The 27533-nt window shown below is 39.3% G+C and overlaps 1 protein-coding gene across 2 annotated transcripts in view; it reads right to left on the minus strand.

Moving 5' to 3' along the window:
- The window catches only part of gpr158a (G protein-coupled receptor 158a), a 105148-nt gene that overhangs the window by 56882 nt on the left and 20733 nt on the right, over positions 1-27533 (minus strand). For both annotated transcript variants that reach the window (XM_047349698.1, XM_047349699.1), the window contains exon 3: positions 3701-3803. In XM_047349698.1, the coding sequence (XP_047205654.1) occupies positions 3701-3803 (103 nt within the window). The remainder of the gene's footprint in view (positions 1-3700; positions 3804-27533) is intronic.

The raw sequence follows: 27533 nt of genomic DNA on the forward strand, positions 1-27533 counted from the left end.
CACTAATCTGGAATAAACTGCCAGAAAACTGTAAAAGCACTGAAACCCTAAGTTGCTTTAAATCAAAATGAAAAACTTATTTGTTTAGAGTGACCTTTGAATGTGCCATCCAAACATTATTAGTTAAGTTTTCAGTCCAATTTTCCTTTCGTTTTCTTATCCATCTTTGTATTCTCTTTATTTTTTTAATTACCTCTGTTGTTTGATTTTCTGCATCATATTGTCTTATGTACAGCGCCTTGAATACCTTGTTGCTGAAAAGCGCTATATAAATAAACTTGACTTGACTTGACTTCATTAAAGTGATGGCTTGCATTCATTTAGTTTCAACACCACAACTGTGTTTTTCATCACCAGAGATATTTCCAACTTAGTTGCCTTCTTTCAGCCAGCTAATCATAAGTGTGCAGCAACAGGTGGAGCAGGGGGAGCGATGAATTACTCTGGGCTCTATACAACCAGTTTCTTTGGGATCTCATTATTTTCAGTTTTAAACTGTTAAAAACAGTTTATTAGAAAATCTTAGCCATTTTAAAAACAAAAACTATCTAATCTTTGTTACACCTTGATAACAGTAACCAGCCTAGTAAAGACAAACGTATGTACTTTTCAAGTTTCCCTTCAACTACTCAAGACCTATCAGTAGGACTGAATATGTAGTTAAATAAAAAGCTTCAAAAGGATCTCTTTAAGCTCCAAAGCAGTCGGAACAAAACAAATGGGGAATTATGCTTGATTACAACAATAAACGCTCAGGGAACCAAAACAAATTGTACAAAAATAAACTGAGGTAAAAAGAGAACTGTTTATCGGTTTGTGTAGAAATCCCTTGAGAGATGCCCATATGGCTGGATAGATAACAGATTTTAGACTTATGGAGCTTTGATGGGGGTTTTATTGGAAGAAGCTATTGTCTTTGAGATTTGAAGGGATTTTGCCTTTAAAAAGAATTGTCCTATTTTTTTCAAAGCCCATCACTGATCACTTCAAAGGGACTACTTATCTCCATAGCAATGAGTCACACATATTTCTATTGGTTTGTTGCTACTATGCTTGAGTGACGGTCAGAGGAAGCATGGATACATTAACTTTATATACATATAATTGAGCAGGAATGTCGTCTATGAGGATGTTCCCTTGTGGATTAATAGGATTGTTGCAACACAAGCAGAATTTAACATATCCGTAATGCCACAAAGTAGACAGAAAAATGAAATGCCTTTGCTTTTTTGTCCAGGTGTGAAACAAGAAACATCAAGTTAACTATGAGTTCGAAAGTATTTTGAAAAACCGAGTGAAAAATATGGTTAAGAAAAAGAGGAGACTGGAGAGAGTTTGAGTGGGATGAAGCAAGGCGGAAAGATGACTAAAATGAAAGCATAGTAGGGAAATTGAAAGAGGGCAGGTGGAAACCGCTGGAGGTCTGTGTTTGCAAAAAGCCTCCTTTTTAATTAACTCACAGCAGACAGAATAAACTGCAGATAGAAACTATCATTAAAAAGATATTTCCCATCTCGAACTGGATTAACCTCCCAAGATGGTGAGGCTGCGTCCATTTTCAGACAGGGCTGATAAACGCTCATCATAAACTTTAATGAAGGGAGAATGGGCTCATTGTTCAACGTTCAACTGTATTTTTGGTAAAATAACACAGATCTTACAGCTCCCTAACTTCTTGCAAGAAAATGTCATAAACAGACATAAAATATAGCATCTTTGTGAATCCTAGAAGGTTCCAGCAACATCAAATTCGCCCAAAAGGAACTATAGAAATGTACATGTACAGGAATAACAGCTGAACTAAAACAAATCAGGTGAACTCCATGTAAAGATGATCTCCATCATCAAAATTTCAGTCTATAAAAGCTGAGAAACCAAACAGCAGCTCAAAATGTTTTTTTAACAGATTTCAACCCGATTTTCTTGGACTTTTTCCATCAGCCAAATTATTCTTTGACAACAGCTCTACATGTAAAACTGCTCTGTCAAACATCTGTATCATTTTCACAAGTCAGAACAGAAAGTGCATAAATGTATGGAAAAGTAATGAAAATGTGTTTACTGCTGATGAAGCAAGATGAAACAGACTGATTCTAATACTAGCTTTGTGGGGATAAATCTGAATCTCTAATCAGCTTGGGTTTGAATTCATGAATAGATTTAAAAGATTTGATAGATCCTATTAAAGAAATCTTAACTCTGAGCGACTGTTTGGAAACAATGGTATTTAGAATGAGACAAAGAAATACATTCACTGAACAGGTCATATGACTAAATTTCAACCATCTGTGTGAAAACAAAATTTTTAAAAATAGCTTAAACTAAAACAAAATGAATTCATGTTCAAAGTTAAGCCTTAAAAATTCTTAACAAACCTGAACTATTCTGGTGTTTCAAGATAAAGCCATCTGAAACACTAGCTTATTATCATATTAATTACATAATCCTGAAGTATTTGCAACCTGGTCACTGCCATCCTATTTACAGCTTTTTGATTGTATCTTATCCTCTGTTGTCATGGAAACCATAATTTAATAGTACTGCATCAATAATGCTGCTCATATTTAAATAAATGTCTACTTTTGTTAGAATGAAAAATAAATTAAGAATTTAAAACTTAAGAAATTAAACTTAAATTTCAGAAATTTCAAACACTGCATTAGAAGACAGATTGAAGTAGCAGGTAACCAAATTCTGCCATTTAATTACTGCATGAAGTATTGAAATATATGCTGTCAGTTTGAAGTTTTCACTCCCAAATAGAACGCCATTTACCGTAGTGACAGTCAGCCACGCTTCAGTTCAAGTTCCTTAGGTAAAATAATAGATTCATTTGACTTAAAATGCACAGACACTATTATAGATGCACTGAGAAATCCTCAGCTAACCAGTGAAACTAGTTATAAACTCAAAAATTGTATCTTTTCCCAATCCTTGAACACATCATAAGCACTATCAGGTTGTGCTAACAACACTCTTCAAGGTGGATGAGATTTTCTTGACAAAACTCAAGCAATCAGCTGTTTTCAGTATAAGTGAGGTGTTTAAAATTAACTGAGAAGAAGCAACGATAAGAGAAACTATTCTGTGGTTTCTACACATGTTGAAACATGTCTGCAGGTCATTCAGGCTGTGAGAGACAGAGAGAGAGCAAGACTTTCAGAAATGCTGGCACCATTTTTGGAATCTCAGAGATCAGGGAAACATCTGCATTTTGAAGAATACACACCCACAGATCTGTGTTTTAGTAGTGTTAGCTGTGCTCATTGCTAAGACACTGAAGCTGGTTGAAGTTATCAACAATGAAAAGATGTATTGTTTTAAGATGGTGGTTAGTTTCACATCATCTGCTCTCTTAGTAATACAAAGTTTTCCTTTGGTTATCATAAAAATAATGGCCGCTAATAGCAGGAAGACTGGAAAATGTTAAAGCCACACCCGAAATAACCTTACCTGAACAGCTGCTGATGACACGACTAATGTAGAGGTAATATCTTAGTAGCGGCACACACTTTGTACTACTGATAATATTGTAACTGTGCTGAATTACAAAGGTCCAACTGCATGTTACTTCAGTTTAGCATGTATTATCTCACACAGATAAACTCATCTGGTAGCTGCTGCTCAAATCAAGCACATCAACAATGTCTATATGCAGAAATCTGACGTTTTTTATAGAGTCAGATTTATCAGAACTTACTTGTGAAGCCATTGACTGCCACTCTATTGGGGTGGAAGAATCCTTTTTTACACTGGCATTGGTACTTGTCCAGGACAAACCCATGACCACGCAGCGGCAGACACTGTGAACAGAAGAGCACATGAACTGTACATCAACTGCAACACAAAAGCATTGAAATAAATGTCACACAATAAGTTGTTGTGTTTTAAAACATGTCAGAACCAAACCAGTGGCCTAAAGCTTAATTTCTGAGTGTTCACTATAAGCCCTTACGTGCTACAGAGGGACAAGGATCTTATCTTATCATTAAAGTAAGGAATTTATTATTTTACTTTTCAACGTTGTCTTCTAACTTTTCATTATTGAATTAGAGAGATACCCTTCATTTGATTACAAACAAACAGACGGGAGGCTTCTGAGAAGAACTTGAGGTTTGTTAGAAGATAAAGATCAAACGTTTGTGGCTAATTATAGAACCAAATAATAAAATGTTATCTGATGTGGGCATGAAGGTTTCTCAGATTTAGTTCCCTCTCCAAATTCTACCTTTCTTTCAAATGATTTTCAAGACAAAGGAGCGATAATATCGTGTAATCCCTAAGCGGCAATATTTAATGTATTTAATGAACAAGTTCTATAAATAAGCTCTATTGAAGTCGCTAAACTTGTTCAAATGGTGGTAATTGTTACTAATAATTTAGTTTTATGTAACAGTGTATTTCCCACAACACTAATATTATGTAGTATAAAAAATCATTTCTTTATGTTTTGCTTCCTGGTATCCAAACTTGCTTGGACTCTATTATAATCCAGACATAAAGACATACAGTTTGTTGAGTCTAGTTATAACAGACAACTTAGCAAAGAACCAGTAATACTTTTGATATTAAGGCTCTTTGGAACGAGACACCAGTCATGTTTGACAAACAGAAAAATGTGTTTTATCATCCCACGGGGGAGAGGCGGCGAGCTGGGGTGGGTTTGCTTGTTGCCCCCCAGCCCATTTCATGTTGGGGTTTACCCCAGTGGATGTGAGGGTCGCATTCCTGCGCCATCGGGTTGAGGACAGCTCTCTGACTGTTGTTTCGGCCTATGGGCCAAATGGTAGAGCGGAGTATCCGGCCTTCTTGGCTTCCCTGTCAGCGGTGCTGCATAGTTCCCCTCCGAGGGACATCATTATTCTGCAGGTGGACTTCAACACTGATGTGCGAAACAACAGTGACACCTGGAGAGGCATGACTGGGAGGAATGGCCTCCCCAATCTGAATCCGAGTGGTGTTTCATTATTGGAGTTCTGTGCTAGTCACGGATTCTCCATAACGAACACCATGTTCAAGCATAAGGGTGTTCATCAGTCCACTTGGCACCAGGACACCCTAGGAAGGAGGGCAATGATCGACTTCGTTGTCGTGTCTTCAGATCTTTGGCTGCATGTTTTGGACACTCGGGTGATGAGAGGGGCTGAGCTGTTCACTGATCACCACCTGGTGGTGAGTTGGATCACCTGGAAGAGGAGAAAGCTGGACAGACTTGACAGGCCCAAGCAAATAATGAGGGTCTGCTGGGAACGTCTGGCGGAGCTCTTGGCCAGGGATGTATTCAACTCCCACCTCCAGGAGAGCTTTGACCAGATTCCGGGGGACGTTGGTAACATAGAGTCAAAGTGGACCATTTTCTCCGTGTCTAACCTTGATGCTGCCGCCTGTAGCTTTGGCCATCAGGTCTGTGGCTGCCTATCACGGTGGCAATCCCCGAAACCAGTGGTGGACACCGGCAGTAAAGGATCAAGTTGTCAAGTTGAAGAAAGAGTCCTATCAGTTGTGGTTGGCTTGTGAGAACTCCTTAGTCGGCTGACGGGTACCGTGAGGCCAAGCGTGCCGCTGCCCGGGGTGTGGCGTAGGCAAAAACTCAGGCCTGGGTGGTGTGATGGAAATTCTTGTAGTAAATGTTCCAAAGTGTATGACCTTTCGTTACCTCACTCCTCTGAGCATCTGTGTTAGAGGAGGAAGCTGTAAAAGCCAATGTCAGAAGTTTAATGGTTCAGACCCATCTTTTAGGACGATGTCAGGAAGGGTAGTTAGGTCTGTTCCTAGATAACCTTGTCACCTTTGAACTCAAGAAGGGTTTGGGTCATAAAACACAGACTCTTTGAAGTTGAGATAACACTGTCATGTTCTGGTATAAATACTGTGTGTAAATGTTGATTGGGGCTCTGTTTCAACTGACTTGCTCGGTGACAGAGTCATTCAAACGCTGAATGCCTTTAAATAAAACTTATGAAGACAAAGTCCGGATTTTCTCTTGTTATGAGTCAACTTCTACCCACTTTGATAAGAAAATTCCACATCAGTGGAGTTTGGTGAGGCCATGGAGAAAGACTACCAGTTGGTCTGAAGCGATTCTGGCAATGGAAGGAGTACTTCGAGAATCTCCTTAACCCTGCCGTTACACATTCCCTGGTGGAAGCAGAGGCTGGGGACTTGAGGTTGGACTCTTTCATCATCCAGGCTGGAGTCACCGAGGTGGTTAAAAAGCTCCACGGTGGCAGGGCTTCGGGGGTGGATGAGATCCGCCCTGAGTGTCTGGGTGTCTAGTGGCTGTCATGGTTGACACGCCTCTTCAACATTGTGTGGCGGTTGGGGACAGTGCCTCTGGACTGGCAGACCGGGGTGGTGGTCCCCCTTTATGAGAAGGGTGACCGGAGGGTGTGTTCCAGCCATAGGGGGATCACACTCCTCAGCCTCTCAGGGTATTGGAGAGGAGAGTCCGGCAGATTTTCGAACCTCAGCTTCAGGAGGAGCACTGTGGTTTTCGTCCCGGCCGTGGAACACTGGACCAGCTCTACACTCTCTTCAGGGTACTCAAGGGTTCATTGGGAGTTTGCCCAACCGGTCACGACCAGAAAGGGGTGGCTTGTCTTCTTCAGGTTGGAGGGGAGTTCCTGCTTAAAGTGGAGGAGTTCAAGTATCTTGGTGTCTTGTTCACGAGTGAGGGGAGAATGGAGCGGGAAATCAACAAACGGATCAGTGCAGCTGCCGCAGTAATGGGGACACTGAGCCAGTCTGTTATGGTGAAGACAGAGCTGAGCCAAAAAGTGAAGCTCTCGATTTACCACTCGGTCTACGTTCCTACCCTCCCCTATGGCCATGAACTTTGGGTCATGACCGAAAGAACGAGATCCCGGATACAAGTGGCTGAAATGAGCTTCCTCTGTAGGGTGGCCGGGCACTCGCTTAGAGATAGGGTGAGGAGCTCAGAGTAGAGTCGCTGCTCCTCCACATCGTGAGGAGCCAGTTGAGGTGGCTCGGGCATCTATACCATATGCCTCCTGGACACCTTCCTCGGGAGGTGGTCCAGGCACGTCCCACCTGGAGGAGGCCCAGGACACCCTGGAGGGACTATGTCTCCCGGCTGGTCTTGGAACGCCTTGGGCTCCCCCCAGAGGAGCTGGAGGAGGTGTCTGGGGAGAGGGAAGTCTGGGTGTCTCTACTGAGTCTTCTGCCCCCGCGACCTGGTCTCGGATGAAGCGGACGACAATGAGTACGAGTACAGTTTTCAGTGTTGGCCACTGCTTCTAATCCAGCTGGGTGGTCACCAAAACATTTCATTATTATTAGGTGTGGTCTGTTATAGAAAGGTAAAATCCTCACAGGCCTAACTTTAGGTTAGGTTAGTTTTTCTGCAGTTTTAGGTCAGCATTGCACAAGAAGGAGATGGATGGATGGATGGATGGATGGATGGATGGATGGATGGATGGATGGATGGATGGATGGATGGATGGATGGATGAATGGATGGATGGATGGATGGATGGATTAATGGATGGATTAATCAATTTGTAAACAAACGTTTAGGGAATGAAGTTTTAAAATCTTTAGTTTTTAATAAAGTGGAAATCCATACTTTTCCTGACTGCATGGGAGCCTAGTGTATTAATAAAATGTTCTTCTAGTTCACTTTAAGCATTGTCGTACTCTCTTTGGAAAAAGCCCTCTGTCAAAGCAGCAGGTTAATGTTTGTGTCTGTTCAGAGGGACATTAACCAAACCATTTAGAGTTATTTTAGGTACCATCTGTGAACATTTAGAAAATACCCTTGGAGACAAACTACAACTACATTTTAGGCAGAATGAAGAGCATATAGAGAATCATTTCTCAGCTGAGCTTATGATGCTTCAGGATTACATTTTTTGTTTTAACTAGAGGAAGCTGGAAGAAACTACTCACCAGTAACATTAAGCTTCGATATTTTGAATTAAACCAAGTGGTGGTGGATTGAGGAGTAGCTTAATGAAGTGCTTAGTCACTGCTAAAGGTTTGATTTTCGATGGCTGCACATCCTGTGAGTGTTACAATTAAAAGGATGTGCCTGTAAAATAGATGGTATACCAGCTTGGAGTCCTTCATTCTTATTTAGTCTCTGAGCTGCAGACACCTTCATTAAAATCCTCCTGGTGTAGCTCTGGTGCAACATCAGTCAGGAACCTGATTTTATCTTTGATTGCCCTGCAGCCATCTCCCTGGGACAGCTGGTGCATGCTACAGCAACTGCCTGCCGTTGTTAATATACCCACCTTGTGGAGACATGAGAGGAAATGACCAGAGACAGGTGTATTTGTGTGTGTTTGTGAGAGTATGCATATTTTTAGTGTGTGTGACAGGAGAGCCAGGAACAGCTCTGCCAGTACATCCCAGTCCTACCAACTGTGGAGACAGATGAGGGGTTCAGATGTGGAGTATGCTGAATGGGAAAGCAGCCCACCTCCCAGCCACCTGTTATTAATACCAATACCTACTCAATAGATATGATTTGACATTGCTGTTTGTGTCATAGTTTATTGTTTTAAATGAAAATAAACAGCTCAAGGAGCATCTTTTCTCTCTCAGTCATTCTGCTTTTATTCTGCTGTTTTGGGGATCATTGTCCTGTTGAAGACCCAGTTTGGACCAAGCTTTGGCATCACACTTGACTCTATAATACTTTGGTGTTCACCTTACTGACAGCAAGATGCTCAGTTTCTGTGGCTGCAAAAAAAAAAAAAAAATCATGAACCTTCCACCACCGTGCTTTACAGCTGTTAACAGGTATTGTGCTGATTTGCTGTCTTCCAAATGTGGCATCTCTATATTTGGCCTCATTTGTCCAAAAAGCATTGTTCCAGATGTCTTCTGGTTGGGTCAGATCTTTTCTTGTCTACTCCCTGGAATTCACCCATCTCCTTAACATGGAGGATGGAAAATTAGTTGCGAACATTTTTTATTTTTCTTTAGTTTCTCTTTTCTGTGTTTTACACAGATTCATGCACAAGCTCCTGCTTTGCAAATACAGTGGAGAACAGACACATGCAGAGGAATGCATCAGTGTACAGTGCATGTGCTGTGCACTTTGAAAAAGCAAGAATTGCACATTGTCATCTAAGTTACCATCACTGCCTTCACACAAGCATCCTTTATGCCATGGTCTGAGGGGGACAGTGGAAAAAGATTAATTGTAAGTGAATTTTAAGTGAGTAAAAAAAGAAAACAAATGGCTAGTATGAATCTTTTTCATCTCTGGATAACTAAATAATTTGCATTACCACATAAAAATGCAGCACCTGAGTGAAAATGGTGTAAATGATTTGATTTGCATAATTTTGATTTAAATTGTACACAACTGTTCCTGCCAGTGATTGTTTCCTGATAAAAACCAGTTTACTCAGGTTGACTTTTTAAAAATAAATAAATATGACACCTTAGTTTGTGTGTCTTTCTAATGTTGAGATAAAGTGCTAAGGAGGACCTGTTCCTAAAGTAGCTCGCATTCAGATGAGGTAATATTCACAAATTTAGGAGAAGGTTTAGCCATATGTTAAGTAAGTTCCAGTCAGAGCAAATAGCTTTACATTCTAAAAAACACAAGTTATTTGCATTTGCAGATTGGATGGAAAAAATACCATCGGCTGAAAGCAGGTGGTATTCTTGACGGGGTGGAGGAGATGCTGTTCTGCTGGATTTAAAAAACAACTTTAGACGAGATGCTTTACATCCAAAGGTTATTAAAAAAACTAAAAAACTCAAAGTAATTGAGAACATGTGTCTGTATTGTTCAGCTCAGGTGAGGTGCACTAAGAATTATCAATGTTGCTTGACTGTTGAACTGAGGGTGAATTGTGAGCGCCCTGGTATTATATCATTAGGATCACATGCTGAGCTATGCCTGTCCTATTATTCACTATCGCATCTTGTAAAGTTACAAAAGTATTATTTTCAGAAACTTGGGATTTCTTTCTTCTATTTAAATTTAACAATGTAAATTTATCAAGAATAAAAATAGAGGAAAATTGCAATTTTAACACTATAGAATGACAACAGAAATGAACACTTTGCAATAGATATCCATGACCCCCTCCCCTACAAAAAAGTACAGCAATAAAAAACAAAAAAATCCTGAAACCGTTAACAACATTAACCATTGATGAGCATTTATTTTCATGCTGTACCAGTTTTTTATAACAAGCACATCCTCGGTTATGTGGGCACTGACGGTGCTCTTAATGTTAGCGGAGGTTAATGATATTGCTGTTTTCACAATAAGCTGAAGGCAAAAACATGTTAGATCACTGAGAAATAATGAGGTCTGCAGTATACAGTTACAGGATCTCCAACTGCTGTTTCTGATAAGGCGCGTACTTTGTCAGTTGGTGACAGCTTTTTTAATGATAAAAACAAAACGGTGTGTGTTACAGAGCTGACATCTTCATTACCTGCAGAGATAAGCAAATACAACCCATCTCATTAACGCTGTGTGAAAGTCACGTGTCTGAGAAGCACCCACAGAATGTTGCTGGTTGTGTGGTTGAACCCCAGGCTCCCCCTGCGGCTCCACTCATAGCAGCTAGCTTCCCAGCTGCGGCAGCTGTCAATCACGAGCACTGTGACAAGCTAATTGCCATAGGGATGTGTGCATGGCCACCGGTGAGGACCTTTTTACTGGTGTGCATCACGCTGTCAGACCAGCAAGGTATGCCTGCGACAGAGCTCTCATAACAGTAATCAGAAACATACAAAACACACCCAAAGCCCCACATTAGCATGATGTTGTGTTTGTAATCATTATTGATGCATGATTTTTAATCACTGAATTTCATTTCATTGATTGTCAAATTGCACTTCTGTCCATGTGCCTTAAAAAGTTACTGAGGTAGAAATCTGTGGTGTTTGTATTTAAGACAGTTAAACAGCTCATTGAGAGAAGCAGAAAAAGCAACAAAACAAACATGTAAAAAAGTCAACAGAAAGTTCAACCAAAATAAAATAATCAATAATAACAATGATAATAAAAATATTTTTGCCTGAACTGATATTAATTTTTGTTTTTATAATCCGGACTACCTTGAATGTAAAATATTACTTAGGCCAGGTTGTGCTTAACTTGGATTATTATTAATGATAGGGTCTGTTTGCTCCCTGTTGGTTTCTCCTTCATGTTTTCCTCCCATGCATCTAAGTTTCTGAAACAAATTCAAGAGCAGATGAGAAACAAAAGTTTTGACATCTATCAGTTTGGAAAGAGTTAAAAGTAATTTTTAGGACTGGGTTTCAGGTAAGCAACATTAGATTTATAGCTAAAAAGAAGATATTTTAATTATTGTTATTGCCACTTTTACTGATACACTGTGATCAAATTTTAAGTCCATCCCTATTTTGTACCTGACTTTTTCTGTGATTAAATGAAGCCGTCTGCTATTTTTTGACTTGGCTATGACTTTGATAAATATTACTTATTACTTGTTGTATTTCAGAGTCAACTAGCCCAGACAGGGATCAGTTACAGTTTTTTCAAATATGATGGGATGTATACTATACAGAAAAAAACATGAAATTGAATTAAAATGTTCCAGACATTTGAGCAATTAACCACTATTTTTTTCCATAACTCTTTGGAATACCGAATGTGTCAGGACTTGCGAAATGGAGGACCCCAGAATGCAGATGTGCAGGCAGCATGACGGTAAGTGAAAAAGATTTAATAACAAAAAACTAACTCACAGGAGGAGGCAGGAACCAAAACAATAAATGGGCAGGCAAGACAGGCAAAAACAGACATGGGCAGGCTGGCCAGACAGGCTTGGCATAAAACAACAGGACACAGGTGACATGATCTGAAATGTTTCCACAATGAATAACTGAACAGGTGTGTATATATGGAGTGTGAACCAGGTGGAGCAAGGAGACAGATTAGCTTGGAGCAGGTGAACCAAATAAAGATGATTGACAGACAGAACAAAACGTGGCTGGAGCAAAACAGACTCTTGAATACAAACTAACAGAAACTAGAACAACATGAAACTAAAGCATAACCAGATCCAAAAACCAAACTTGACAAAACATGAACCATAAGACAAAAACTAAAGCATGACCAGCAAAATAATAAACAGAAGCATGATTCAAAAACTGTGAGAAACATATAAGAAAAAAGCAGAAACCAAACAACCCCAAATCACAACAGAATGAATAAGGAAATTAAACCAATATACAGGAGTTAAATAACTGGGTACAAAACTGTGTGTTTCCAGGTACAAAATGAAAGTAGATCAGGAAAAAATGGCAATGCGTGAGAACATAATAGAGGAACAAAATGACGAAGGTGAAAATTGACCCAGAGCCTACATTTTACATCACAGTGCTATTGTTATTTATTTTTATGTTCTACTTTAGATGAAATGCTTTCAATAAAGAAATACAGTGTGTTTTGGACATTCCTATTCAGGATTAGCAAGAATACCAAACAAAATGCACATCAAGCTACATTTTATTCTACTGGTTGTGACATTATAATTATTTTTTAAGTGAGGAATAATTGATATTCTTCCAGATTTTTTAATGCTGAGGGAGAGAGACAATAATACCAAACATCACTGTCACATTTTGAAAGCTTGACTCAAACTGCTTTTATTAATGCAAAGTAAAGTGCCCTTAAATGAACTGAACTATTAAACATCAAACTGCACAATGGTGCATGAAAAACATTATTTAAAAAATTTATATTTGTTGAATAGATTTAATTTTTAATGAGGAGACACACTAACACTTCATCTTTTAATAATAGTTAAAACAAGTCAAAAAAATAATTAATAAAAATAATTAATAAATAAAAATAATTAATCCTACGTTTTCATTAATATAATTGATTTAAGTTGTCAAATAATAATGTTATCAAAACAGAAAATCTGTTGCCAATTACAGTAAAATATATTTTTTCATTATTCATCTACCCGCTCTACTTCCTGTACATAAATGCACACAAATATCAAACACAGTTCTACTCCTTCGCCTTTCTATGACATAAATCAGAGGAATTAAATAAATAAAAAAACCAACTCCAAGTGTAGCACTAATTGCTGCTGAGGCCAGGGGTCTTCTACCTGACCAGGAAACCAGAAACCTGCTTATAATTCTGTCGTCTAATTAGAGCCTGCTGAATCCTCTTCATCTCTCTTTGAAATAAGCCCACGCTCTTCCGGTCCAGCACAGCGCCTAATCAAGCACTAATAGGACTCAGCAGATATTTGTAATGATCGTACAGAGTGCAACATCAAGCCTGTGGAAAGCTTATCATCAAGTAATTACAGACTGAACTATAGAATACGAAGACAGGAAGGTAGAAGGAGGAAAAAGGGCAATCCATCCTGCAAGTACAGTTCAGCGGCGGTTTGCAGGAATGCTTGCAGGTATGCAGCGAATTACCAGCTCAGCACAGGATGTTTATTCGGACACGAGGGAAATAAGAAGATGGAAGTAGCTTGTTCTCTTTTAGAAGGAAGAGTAAATAAAGAGGCGGTATGCAGTCAGTTAGACATGAAAATACACGTCTGTGATTCCCTGCATGACTCTTTGCTACATCAAAGAAAAGCATGCAACTTTTAATTGATTTGTTGCATAACAATGAGAAAAAATATCACTTTCATGGTATGTTAGTATTATAAATAAAAGCGTATAGAATTATCAAACTGTTTTTATTTATAGATCCATGTAATGTTATAATTGCAGTCATATAAGTTATTGTTACACCTCTAATAATATTTCTAACATGTATTTGTTATATGTTTATTAATATATCAATGTTTAATATTAATACATTGGTGTTCACAGGCTGCACGGTGGCACAGTTGGTAGCACTGTTGCCTTGCAGCAAGAAGGTCCTGGGTTTGATTCCCGACCGGGGGTCTTTCTGCATGGAGTTTGCATGTTCTCCCCGTGCATGCGTGGGTTCTCACTGGGTACTCCGGCTTCCTCCCACAGTCCAAAGACATGTCTGTTAGGTTAATTGGTCACTCTGAATTGCCCTTAGGTGTATGAATAAGTGTGTGCATGGTTGTTTGTGTGTTGCCCTGCGATGGACTGGCGACTTGTCCAGGGTGTACCCTGCCTCTCGCCCATAGACTGCTGGAGATAGGCACCAGCTCCTCCGCGACCCACTATGGAATAAGCGGTAGAAAATGACTGACTGACTGACTGACTGGTGTTCAATATTAATATAATATACATTTACAATATGTGGATTATTTATGTTTATGTAATTAGTTATTTAAATTTTGATGCATGGATGCACATATCTAAAATGAAGTGACAAAGGTGAAGACAGAGTCACCCATTGCTTGTACCAATTTAAAAAAATTGGATTTTATTGCATCATTATAGGTCAAAGTTGAAGTTAGTGCTAAAACACCTGACAGCCCACAGATTAACAAGAGACTGTGTGACATATACAGCTGACTGACAGCTCACAGCCAAAGGTGTGGGAGAACGTGTTGAGTCTTAGGTTTTGTTTGATTGGAGAAAACCACAGAACCTTTTCTGACAGCACTTTTAAAAAAAAAATTTAAATGCAGGAACATTAGGAAAAAACTGCAGAGGTTCCTTCAAGAGTGAATTTTGAAAACCTCATGACTCATGATTCTTGTGGAGTACAGCTGAGCTAACAGGTGCAAAATAGTTTGTTCTGGTTTTGATTACAAATTTGAGCAATGTTATTTATGCTGTGGAAGATACATCAGGAACCAGAAGTCAATATCATGAATCGACAATCTGTTTTCAAATTTAATCAAACCGCCTGTCTGCAATTGTTATGGTATGGTTCCTGGCTTTTAAGCTCATCACACCAGCAATTATGTTTGTGATATCTTGCAGGAACATTAAATGTTATCCATCCATCTACCGTATCCATCTTACTGATGATGGTGGGGGGGTATACTTGGGGATCCCAAGGTGTTCCCTGCTCAGAAGAGACTGATAGTCCCTCCAGCATATTCTAGATATGGGTCTCCTCTCAATGGAACATGCCCAAAAATGGAGGCGCCCCAGAGGCATCCAGGCACAGTACCTGAGCAGGTTGCATCTCATTTTAAATATATGTGCAATGCCAATAGGGATCACAATATTCATTTTCTATTGTCAAATATATATATATATATATAGTTTATGTGCTTTTGCATATCCCAAAATTTAAGATGCAATTAAACTTATCCACTTTTTTAGTGATAAAATTAGCAATTAATATCAGCTAACTTTTCTACCAAGCAGAAAAAGGTCTGTTGTCAGTTATAAAGAGTAAAGTATTTCTCTCTCTTCTTCCCATGTTTGTGGCTTTGATGTTCGGTTAATTCACTTTAATATTTGCCATTTCGTAGCATACAGGGGTTTTATAATGTTGGAGAAAATTTAAGACTAAGCTGCTGCAGACAAGAAACACAAGTAGATTGAAACTAATTTCCATATTCATAAATGTGTGCATAGTAAATTAGGTATAGAGTGAAATCTGTGCCAACTTATTGAGGAGGTATAGAAGACCTCTTAGTGTGTCATTTTCATGAGCTATATGTGCAGCAGTGATTTTGTGTGTGTGTTGATAGAGAGTAAATGAGACAGAGAGGGCAAACAGAGAACATTTTGACGTCAAAACGTTTGCTTCAGGCTGGTTTTTACCAATTTTTCCTCTTTTTTCTGAAGGCTAAATAAATTGCTCTGGCGCTGAACAGGATTGCAGGTTTGTGCACCTTAGATGTACAAACACACATGCATAAAGCTCTCAGAGACATTTCAGAGGGGCTGGATGAATGCAGCTAGCAGCCATCCAGTCCTTTAAAAGAGGTCAACTATCAGAAGTTACCCCGAACAGAGAGGCACGGACAGCCAGGCTCCACTTTGGGCCCCGTCCAAAGAGTAAAGCCCAAACACCAGCAAGTTAAGCTCTCTGGCCAAGAAGGGGCTTAACGCTGCCATCAGGCTGGGGCGAGAAAAAGCACAAACAGCTCCTCCGTGCACACAACACACTTCATGGGATATCGCTTTCATAATCACGTTTACAGCTTAAGGAAGTGTCACAGTAAACTGATCAGCCACAGTTTCACAGTAAAATGCCTGGGAGCTCCTTCAAATATGCACTTACATACTCAGAGGAAAACAGTGTCAGAAGAGTTCAACTGTTCTCAAAGTGCTCATTAGAACAAAGGTCCTACATAGATAAACAGGAATAGAAGCACATAGCAATTAACTTTTAGTATTTCCAAAGAGTAGACAAGAAGGAGGATCTCAAAGGTGCTCAAAGTGGCAGAGTTGGGCTGATTATTGATGAAAAATTATATTTAATATGATGCCATTTTTTTTTTGTTAATTCAACACAAATGACCTAGCTGAATTTTAACTGAAGACCCCTGACCTACAATAACGAATGAGCAGATACTCATGGTTCAGAAGACTTTAACATTAAAAGTTCTGCTCAGAAGCGTTCATCCACGCATCAACTTTGGGCCTGTTGAACTTGAAACCTTCTTTGTCCAGACTAGGATGATTTTGCAACAATCGAGCAAGTTTGAATTTCTTATAAATTTCTCTATTTCAAACTGCGTCAAAATTTATAGACACAGGCTCAAACACAGTGCTGTGACAAAGTATTTGTCCCTTTGCAGATGTTCTGCCCTTTTGTCTTTTCATCACACTTAAAGGTTTCAGATCAAACTGATTTTAACAACAATGGCCACCAGTGGGCTCTACATGTACACACTTTATCAGTGTGTTATTTTACTTAGTACCCCTACACATAGCCCATTCTAAAATGGTCAAACTCTAACACTCAGTAGTTTAATCTAACCTCCCCAACAACCCGATACCATTCCAAACCCTTTGTGAAGTGCCTAGAGATCACTTGTGTTGTGAATTGGCGCTATATAAATAAAACTGAATTGAATTGAAACTGAATCAGACCATGGTAACATGAGTAAGTACAAAAAGCAGTTTTCAAATTATGATTTTATTTAGTGGAAAAGTAATTGTACCCAAAACTAATAACTGGTTAAACTAATACCTGCCATGAAGTGTTTGGAAGTATTTACGTCAATGTGGAGGAATTTTGACCCACTCTTCTCTGCAGAATTTGTTTTTAATTCAGCCAGATTCAAGAGTTTCCTAGCATTGATTTCCTGTTTAGGGTCACGCTACAGCAAGATAAGAATCCAGACTTTGACTAGGCTGCTCCAAAATCTTCAATTTACTTTTGTTGAGCCATTCTGCCACTATGCAGAGGTGTTAGGTATTGTTTTTCATTTGTGTTCATTTTGTTCAGCATTTTGCTTGGTTACATTCTAAACGTTTTGCCACATTCTGTTTAATTGTTCCCGTTTTGGGTTTTGCCATATTAGTTCTTTCCTTGTTTCCTTGTGCTTTCCTTGTTAGGTGTATTCCTTCAGGTCATTACTTTGTGTTTCTATTGTAAAACCTTTTTAAATTAGTTTCCTGTTTGATCTCAGTTTGTCATTTTTCTTAGGGTTTCTTGTTCAGCTCCATTCAAGTTTATTTGTTTTTCCTTCCCTTCTGTGCTGTTTCCTTCTGTCTCAGCTGGCCCACATATCTCCTGATTGCTCTGCCTTCTCTCTGCCCCAGCTGTTTTCATTCCCTCTGATTAGCTCTTCTGGTTTGCCTGTCATTTCTCTACCCCTGTCTCAGTACATATACCTACCGGTCCTCTATGTTTCTCCCTGGTTCCTTCCATTTCTCAGCCATTTGGTCTGTTTCTCTGCTCCATGCTTGGTTTCTCCATGTCTTCAGTTGTTCCTGCTAGTTCTTCCTGAATTCTGTGAGTTGTTTTTATTTATGTTGTTTTTTTCTATTAAACCTTCTCGCTTTAGTTGCTTTGCATTTGAGTCATTTTCAACCCAAACATGACACATTCAGTGGTGGAGTTGCTGGTGTGCTTCAGATCATTGTTCTGTTGCATAACCCAAATGTACATAAGGTCACGGAGTGATGGTCAGACGTTCTCCTTTACGATTTTCTGCTTGAAGGCAGAATTTACTGTTCCATTATTTACAGCAGGTCCTCCTGGTCTGGAAGACACAATAGCTGCTCCAGAACATCACACTGCCACTACAATGTCTGTATTTTCTTTTTAAAGTGTTTTTAGTTTTACACCATAAATAGCTGCATGCACACCTGCCAAAAGGTTTTACTCTTGTTCTGGTTGATAAACAGAATAGTCTTGGGGGGTCATTTTACAGAGAATATGATTTTTGCCATTTGTGTTCTTTTACAGTGATTTAGATGAATGTATTTATTAATTTTAGCCAGTATGTATAATTTTGTTATTTAGGTTTTTTGGCCCAGGATCAGGAGTTGACCTGGGGACAACTGGGTTGAGGACTGCAGCCTCTGCATAAGGTCCACCTGCTCTACCATGTCGTGCCACATGTATACACAGTACAGACCAAATGTTTGGACACACCTTCTCATTCAAAACGTTTCCTTTATTTTCATGACTATAAATATTGTAGCTTCACACTGAAGGCATCCAAACTATGAATTAACACATGTGGAATTATATACTGAACAAAAAAGTGTGAAACAACTGAAAATATGTCTTATATTCTAGGTTCTTCAAAGTAGCCACCTTTTGCATTGATTATTGCTCCGCACACTCTTGGCATTCTGTTGATGAGCTTCAAGAGGTAGTCACCTGAAATGGTTTTCCAACAGTCTTGAAGGAGTTCCCAGAGATGCTGCTAGAACTCTGTGTGGCATTGACCTGTTCTCTAATCTGAGCTGCTGTTAACTTGCGATTTCTGAGCCAAGTGACTCGGATGAACTTATTGTCCGCAGCAGAGGTGACTCTTGGTCTTCCTTTCCTGGGGCGGTCCTCATGTGAGCCAGTTTCTTTGTAGCGCTTGATGATTTTTTTGCAACTGCACTTGGGGACACTTTCAAAGTTTTCCCAATTGTTCGGACTGACTGACCTTCATTTCTTAAAGTAATGATGCCCACTCATTTTTCTTTACTTAGCTGCTTTTTTCTTGCCATTATACAAATTCTGACAGTCTATTCAGTAGGACTATCAGCTGTGTACTGTATCCACCTCCTGCACAACACAACTGATGGTCCCAACCCCATTTATAAGGCTTGAAATCCCACTTATTAAACCTGACAGGGCACACCTGTGAAGTGAAAACCATTTCAGGTGACTACCTCTTGAAGCTCATCAACAGAATACCAAGAGTGTGCGGAGCAGTAATCAAAGCAGAAGGTGGCTACTTTGAAGAACCTAGAATATAAGACATATTTCACATGTTTCACACTTTTTTGTTTAGTATATAATTCCACGTGTTAATTCATAGTTGTGATGCCTTCAGTGTGAAGCTACATTATTCATAGTCATGAAAATAAAGACAACTCTTTGAATGAGAAGGTGTGTCCAAACTTTTGGTCTGTACTGTATAATTTTGTGAAATTCACAATAAATTCAAAATTGTGAAACCAATCATTCAGTCCAAATAAGTTTGAACTGTTCTTTTAATGCTCTTAGTTTCCATTAAGAGCGTTCTGGAAAGTTCTAGACTTCTGACTGGCATTGGAGCTCCTCTTTAGGTTGCTACTTCAAAGTACATTTAAACACTTTGACCCACACTGCTTTGGTCAATTTTATGGTATTTAACGCTTATACCATTTCTAAGAATCTGTATCTGCAGAACTATGGTTAGAGAAAGACCCCTCTTTAAACTAAACAGATGGCAAACAATTATTCGTACAGTTGTAAAACCATATAAGGTTGCTGCAAGTCCTACATGTTTTAAAAAATATATAATAATGCTCCGACTGTTTTTTCAGACCAGCATGTAACATCAAGATGAACTCAAATTAAAGGGTGGTTCTATCTGTGCACTACTCATTTTCCCTGATCAAAGACTGTTATCAACTTCAACTCCTGCATGTAAACACAGCTCTGCTTAGATCACAGCTAATAATTAGCAATTATCCTATTTAAAGGATCCTGAACACACTCTTCACAGAAACCACAGCAGAAATGTACCTAATTAGGATGCGTTAGAAGTCGTTTCTTTTCACCCAAACAGCAAATATGAGATCAGCAGGTTAAAAAGGCCACAGCCTGTTGAGACTCTCCACTTGACATGGGTCCCTTGAGGGGAGCCCTGCCCCACAACCAAGCTGCGTTTCCAACAGCAGGGTAATTCCCGAGAAACCAAAACAAGTGCTATTTTTGTTCTACAAAACATGATCTGGCCTAGAGATGAAGAGCTGAGTATTTCTTTTTTTTTTTTTTGGTTTTGTCTCTGAATGAAAGCAGAGGGAACACCTGGGACAGGGACATTGTGAGAGAAACAAGTGTATAAACGTTACACGTCGCTGTACAACTAATGCGTATCATATCCACACGGGACCATGGAGTTTTCCGAATGAATAGCATGTCGAGAGAAAAACAAAGACCCATCAGGATTGGTTTGTTTATAGATGACACATCTATATATTGTCAACTGAAGAAGCTCCCAGAATGTATTGTATACAATAAAAAAACTACCCACTAAAAGATTCATTAGATTTTTGATTTTTGTAATAAAGTTCAGATCAAACTATTTTTAATAAGACAACGATCACCTGAGTGAATCTAAAAGATTTCACCTAATGATTTCATTTATTAAGGAAAATAACCTGTCTGATACAACCTGGGGTGTGTCACCCTTTGCAGCACTATCTGCTATCAAGTGTTTTCCATAAATGGCAACCAGTCTTTTTAAATTTCTGTGGAGGAATTTTGGCCCACTCCTCTTTGCAGAATTGTTCTGATTCAGCCACATCTTGAGACTCAGCCCAAGTGCTCTTGTGCGGCGGGTCACAAACAGATAGCCAGACATGCCATTCCTCTTCAGGACTCTTTTGGCAGAGAGCAGAATTCATGATCAATTAAGGCAGTTTGGTCAGCCCACGACCATGACCCTACTACCTATATGTGTGACAGCTGGTATGACATTCTGTTTGTTTTGTACCAGATGTAACCAGCGCACAAACTCCAATTTATTCTATTTTTGCCCAGTTTCTTCCTCACTGTTGAGTCATGAACCCTGACCTTAACTGAGACAAGTGAGATCTGCAGAGCTTTAGATGTTCTGGGTTTTTTTGTGACGTTCTGGATGAATCGTCTATGTGCTCCTGCAGTGCTCCTGGCTGCTCCAGGGAAGGTTCACCACTGTTGCATGTTCTCTCCATCTGTGGATAATGACTCTCACAAGGGTTTGCTGGAGTCCCAAAGCCTTAGTGCTAACCCTTTCCAGAGTGATAGAAAATGTGTTCTATGATCTGAAACCTTCTGGGGAGTACATATTTTTTGTTGGCACAATTGTGTATTTACAAACACCTATCCAAAAACAGTGTTTAAGGATGTTATTTAGGATGTTATTTATTCTCCCTATGTGGGAATCAGGGTTTAAATCACACATAAATACAAAGCAGTATTTAACTGTGTTCTTGTTTTTAACTGGCTTTTAGCAGAGAACAAAAGTGCCATCCCAGTGTTTTGATAACACTTTTATATGTAGCAGACTCAAGCTAATCTCATTGATACCCAGAGTAGTGACTTGAAATAATTTTTGAAATAAATGGTTCAGATTTAAGTGTTCAAATTAACCAGATATTGTCATTCATGTCATATTTTCTTGTCAGGTCGTCTGACCTCTGCAGACAGTATTTTTGTTATTTTTCGAGTGTTCTACATGTCCTCTTGCAGCCCTGGCAATGCAGACAAAGGGTTTGTTATCACAGTGTCCCATACAACACAAGGCCATTGTGTTATGTGTTTGATCCTGTAAGACACGGGGAAGCTGCAGGTAGAGATTGCAGCACAATGAAATGTACAGGTAATCACAGATGTAGTGCATGGTGTGAAGGGTCTGTGGCGTAGATTGACGCTTTAATATGATTATGGGTTTTTTTAAGTTCTAATTACTGAAAGCTAGATCCGTTTTACAGTTTCAAGTTATACTCATCTAATACAGTGACTAATATAAACTGTAGGGCTCCCATGATGCTGCTTTTAAAGTGACGAAATCTATAGTTTGCTGTAATTTTGGCCCATTTCTCCTGAAAGAACTGGTGCAACTGAATCACATTTGTAGTCCTCCTTGCTCAAACCTTTTCAGCTCTGTCCATATATTTTCTATGGAACTGAGATCAGGGCTTTCTGGTGGCCACTACAGAACATTGACTTTGTTGTTCTTAAGCCACTTTAACTAATCTGGCTGTATGCTTAACATCATAGTCCATCTGAAGACCAATTTACGCCCAAGCTTCAACTTCCTGGCTGATGCTTTCAAATGTTGCCATTTATTTTGTGAAGTGCACCAGTATCTCCATCAGCAAAATACTCACACATGATCCTGCTGACCCCGGACTTCAGAGCTGGGGTGGAATTGTCAGACTTGTAGGATTCCCCTGTTTTCCTCCAAATGCAAACATTTATACTATGGCCAAACACTTCAGATTTAGTTTCGAGAGACAACAGGAGATGATACATTAAGGTCTTTGTCTTTGAGTGCATTCGCAAACTGTAATCTGGCTTTTCATGTTTCTTCTTGAGTAATGGCTTCTTCCTCACTGAGTGGCCTCACTGCCCATGTTGGTACAGGACTCGTTTCACTATGGATAATGACTCTTCTCAGCTTCAGGCAGTATCTTCACAAGGCTTCTGGTTTTTGCTCTGAGGTTAATTGGCACATTTCACCCCAAAACACCGTCCTTCAAGAATGGTGTGATTGGTGTCTATGCTTGTTTATAATTGTGTTGCCTTAAAATACATCCACAGGTGTGCCTCCATTTAGTCCAAATGATAATTAGTTTATGCTTACATCATCATCTGGCCTATCCAAAATTCTTTAAATACATTATCTTGTTTACAGTGTGTAAACTTAACAATACAAACTTTCTAATTATTCTGGCTTTTAACAAATAGAACAAATTTTATAATCTAGTTGACCTACAACAGTAAAAGCATTTAGTCTGATTTACACACAGTGAGAAAATAGGTATTCTATCTTTTTATAGGGTGTGAACAAATGTTTTTTTCCATGTTATTTGTAAAACAAAAATTAAGCATCAGAAAACCTTTTCATGTGAAAGCTCAAGAAAAGCTCATGTCTTTCATATCTTTTCAGGGTATAAATGATCATTTCTGACTGGTGGTTTCTGTTGTCTTCATTCTGCAGTCGTTTTTCTGCTGGCCGCAGTAATCATTTTAAGTTATGTGTCACTGCTTTTCACTGGCTCCGGTTCCCCTGGGCCCCACAACTTGTTCTGAACAATAAGCTAATTGATTGAAACATTCATCATCATCCAGGAACACGTTCCGCCATGAGACGGGCCCTGAGGGCGGCAATGTCCCAAAGAACGGCAAAACGCACTAATGAAAGCACCGTCAGTGAAAGATGGGAGGAAATGTTCACCTTCAAAAGCACATGCCTGCTTCTCAGACAGGAAATTAAGTTGTATAGCTGTAGCCGACCATCTTTACATTTGTTTGCAACATGATTCGGTAGCTTTATTCTAACTGGTATGAGACAGACTTACAACCATAATCAAGGGAATTGCCATGTTTGCACTAAATCAAACTAAATGCAATTGGTCAAACTAAATTAATTATAATATGTTGCTTGGAATGGAGGCTCCTGTAAATCAACCATGGCTTATGTCTTGATTGCTAGAGGAAACTGATATTTAACCCACAACATAGAACCAACAGGAAAAAGACACCAAATATTTCTCTGAATTGTTCTGTTAATTAGCAGAAAATTGTTAAAGGTTCATTGATCAATATTTTGGTGTTTCCTGAAGGTCTTTTAAAGTTTTCTATGCACTTTGGCTGCTTTTTCTACTCCTTTTCAGACCTGTTCTTGACAAAGTGTCGGGTCCAAAACCTCCGGGAGAACAGTATCTGAAAGTCGTCTCTTGACTCAATTGAGAAAACCCTGCAAAGATCTGACCTGAGAGATCCATTGTCTACTGTATGCCACGTTTGTAGCTTATATCTCTTTGGGAACCACCCAATTGCAGCTAAAATTTGCCTTTTCATAAGTTTAGACAAAGAAATTGGAACAGATTGTATTTCCAGAAAACAAGTATCCCATACAAAACTGTTTTTGCACTAAGTTGTCTATTAACATTAGTTGATGCCTCGAGTTTAGGAGCCTTTTTATGCCTGAATGATTTGTAGGCTGGATTGACATGTCTTAGATGCATCAACAATCATCTAAAAGTGGTAAGGTCGAGGGACTAGACAGTGAAAAAGCAACCAGGATCCAAAAGAAAATCTTTAGCCCACAAAACATTTCACACCAGGACTAAAGGGGAATGTACATTCCAACCACTATAATGTGAACCCCCAATTTAACACACAATTTGCTGCAGGCATTGTGCTAATCCGGCCAAGGCTGAAACACATTTCTGAATGTCAGTGGGGGACAGATTTCTCAGATTTTTTTGCTTCTTAATCCAACAGATCTGAAAAAGTAAGTCGGTCACTGTGCCTGGGACCAGCTGCCAAGCAGACCGGTTGCTTAAAATAAAATATTAGGGACATATGTCTTGATGCGCATCTGACACTATAATTGGGCGACGGTGGTGGCAGTGGTAGGGGTTCGTCCTGTACCCGGTGGGTTGTCGGTGGTAGGAGGGTCCAGTGGCACCAACTGTATGGCAGCCCCATTTTTGTCAGTCTACCCCAGGGCAGCTGTGGTGGATAGCCTAGCATTGTCAGTGTATGAATGGGTGGATGATTGATTGTTGTGTAAAGTGCTTTGGGGTCTCTGGGGACTTGATAAAGACTTATACCAGTGCAGGCCATTTACTACAGATGAGGGACCTTCTGGCCATCTCTCTGTAACCTCTGGAAGGATTTAGGGCACAAGTCAACCAGCCACTGTTGGTCTCCTGAACCTCCAAACAATGTAGTCATAGCTCCATAAACGTAACAGATCACTGGACTGCAGCCTTTATAAATAACATTGGTCTACAGCCAGTAGCCTTTGGTATGAGTTGTTAGGAAGAAGAAAAAAACAGAGGCACGTCTTTATATATCTCCTTTTTTTTTTCTTTTTTTTTGTAGCTCTAAAGATCAACCTTGCTGAGTTCCACTCAGTGCCTCCAGTGGTTTCCACAAAGTCAGTTTCACTTATAATAGCTAAAATCTGCACATTACACAACCAGCTTGATGTCTGATTTATTAATGACCAGAGACAGTAAAGAGAACGGTTAATCATTGTGACCATGTGACTGAAATGTTTTGTAAAACAGGATAATAAAATATCTGAAAGCTGAATAACCGAAGGTGATTTAAAAGGTTTTTTAAATAGCCTGGCTTCTTGGAAGCAAAATCTCACGCCTTTTAGGTTTAGTTATCTAGTTATCTGCATTGAAATATTTTTTCCTTCTCAGCAAACCCAAAGCAACATTAAGCCCTACTTAATTACTACATTACTAAACTAAGATTTTATTCCTCTCTGTTTTAACTTATTTTACACATTTTCTGTGTAAAATACCAAGAACAGCAATCCCTAGAAAAATATTACAGGTTTTTGGATAACAATGAGAGATGTGTTTTTATCGCCAATGGAGTTTGGATTATGTACTTTACCAGTGTTATTAAGATGTGCCATCACACCCCCTTGACATGTGTGGCCAATTAAAGTTTATATAAACATAAATGATTTTCAAGGGTTAATCATCTGCAATGTTGAATGATTATACTGAATAAAAAACAATAGCCCATAGTATTGCACCCTATTTATTCTGTGAGCTTTAAAACATATCCTTTTGGTACTTTCTTGCAGTGGCGGATGCTGGTCTTTCAAGGAGGGGAAGATCAATTTCAAGATTGCTGATTCACTCATTTTGCTGTCAATCAAAAAGGGATTCAGCCTCAGACAGATCATCCAATCATCATGCAGAAGCTGAGCGTCCGGGCCAGCCCGCTGCCCCATAGACCCCCAGAGACGCTGAGCATCCGATGGACGGGACAAAGCCCAGCATTTTTGCTTCACTTTTGAACTCACTGTTTAAAGCACTGTGAAGCTGCAGGAATGAGTGAGAGGAAAGCCACGTCGTTACCAGTGATAAGAAGCTGATTCTGAGCAAAAGTTGAGTGCGTTGTGGCGCATATTTAGTCAATGACATGTACACAGCAGTATATATTTGATCACTTATTTTTTGATATTTTAGGGGAAGCTGAGCTTCCCTTGCAGTCTTAGAGCACTGCTTTCTTGGTACTCATCTTAGCTCAGAAGTTAAATTTTCTAGACGGGAAAAAAACAAAAGTGCTTCTTGAAGTGGGAATTTTAAATGAAAAAGTGAGAGGTAGCCGTGCAACACAGAATTCAAAATCCATTATGGCTGTCGGTCATAGAAAAACATAGTGAAAGGTATAAAATATTTATTAGCACTTCTGACAGTCTGTTTCTCTTATATTGATGTGCAAAATCTCTTTACCATGCTTACTTTACACTTTCAATTGAATGACATGCATTGCTACGTAGCTTGTTTTGCTAATAGCAGTTAACATCCAAACAACTAGCAAACCCAGTGATTTCCTGATGTGCAACTACGACCCACCCAACTGTGGAGTCATTCCAATCTCCTGCTCCTGAGACAAATCAAATGCACCATTTTACCCCAAGCACATTTCTTGCTTATCATGAGAAAAACTAATTCTGTTGGGGTTTTTATATGCATACATGCACATTTTTGAAATTTTTCTACCTAGTTGCACATTTATTTGAACCTGTACCATCTTGTCCTTGCAGCATAGCAGGGGGCTGATGCCTATCTCCAGCAGTATTAGCAGAGAGGTTTGGTATACCCTGCATGCACACTTATACCTAAAGGCAATTTACAGAGACCAATTAAACAGTCATGTATTTAGACTGTGAGAGGAATCCAGAGTTCCCAGAGAGAACATTTGCATGCACAGAGAGAACATGCAAACTCGATGCAGAAAGACACCCAGGTTGGGATTTGTATCCAGTACTTTCCTGCTGCAAGGCAACAGAGCTACCAACTGCATCACCGTGCAGCCCACAAGAGAAAGCTTTCTCTGGCTGCAACAGGCATAGAGTAACGCAGCAATACCCCTGCTGCTTTGCACTGCCGGTCAGTTGGCTAAAAGAAGGGTGCTACACTTTTTTTTTACTTACCAACAACAAAAAACTTGGCCATGATGGTGTGGAAACGTCTGGTGCGCCACTCATCGGTATAATCAAGGAAACGTGTTTTAAATTGACAGGTAGCATGCTGCAAGCTGAACATCTCAGGCAGACTGCAGGTCTACGGGAGCAGATAGCCCAACTATTTACCCAGATAATATCATCTTGTTAAACTTTTTACTCAGGAAAGAACAGAAGAGCAAAAATAATAAATTATAACAACATTTAAATATGATCAATACAACTCCAATCAAGATGTAATAGTACTTTAGCTTTTGTTTTTTATTTTACATTTTTATTTTAAATTTTAGTTTAAATACAGTTTAATCATACTACTTTTACTGAT

This window comes from Girardinichthys multiradiatus, chromosome 21 (genome assembly GCF_021462225.1).
Source record: "Girardinichthys multiradiatus isolate DD_20200921_A chromosome 21, DD_fGirMul_XY1, whole genome shotgun sequence".
Lineage (NCBI taxonomy): Eukaryota > Metazoa > Chordata > Actinopteri > Cyprinodontiformes > Goodeidae > Girardinichthys > Girardinichthys multiradiatus.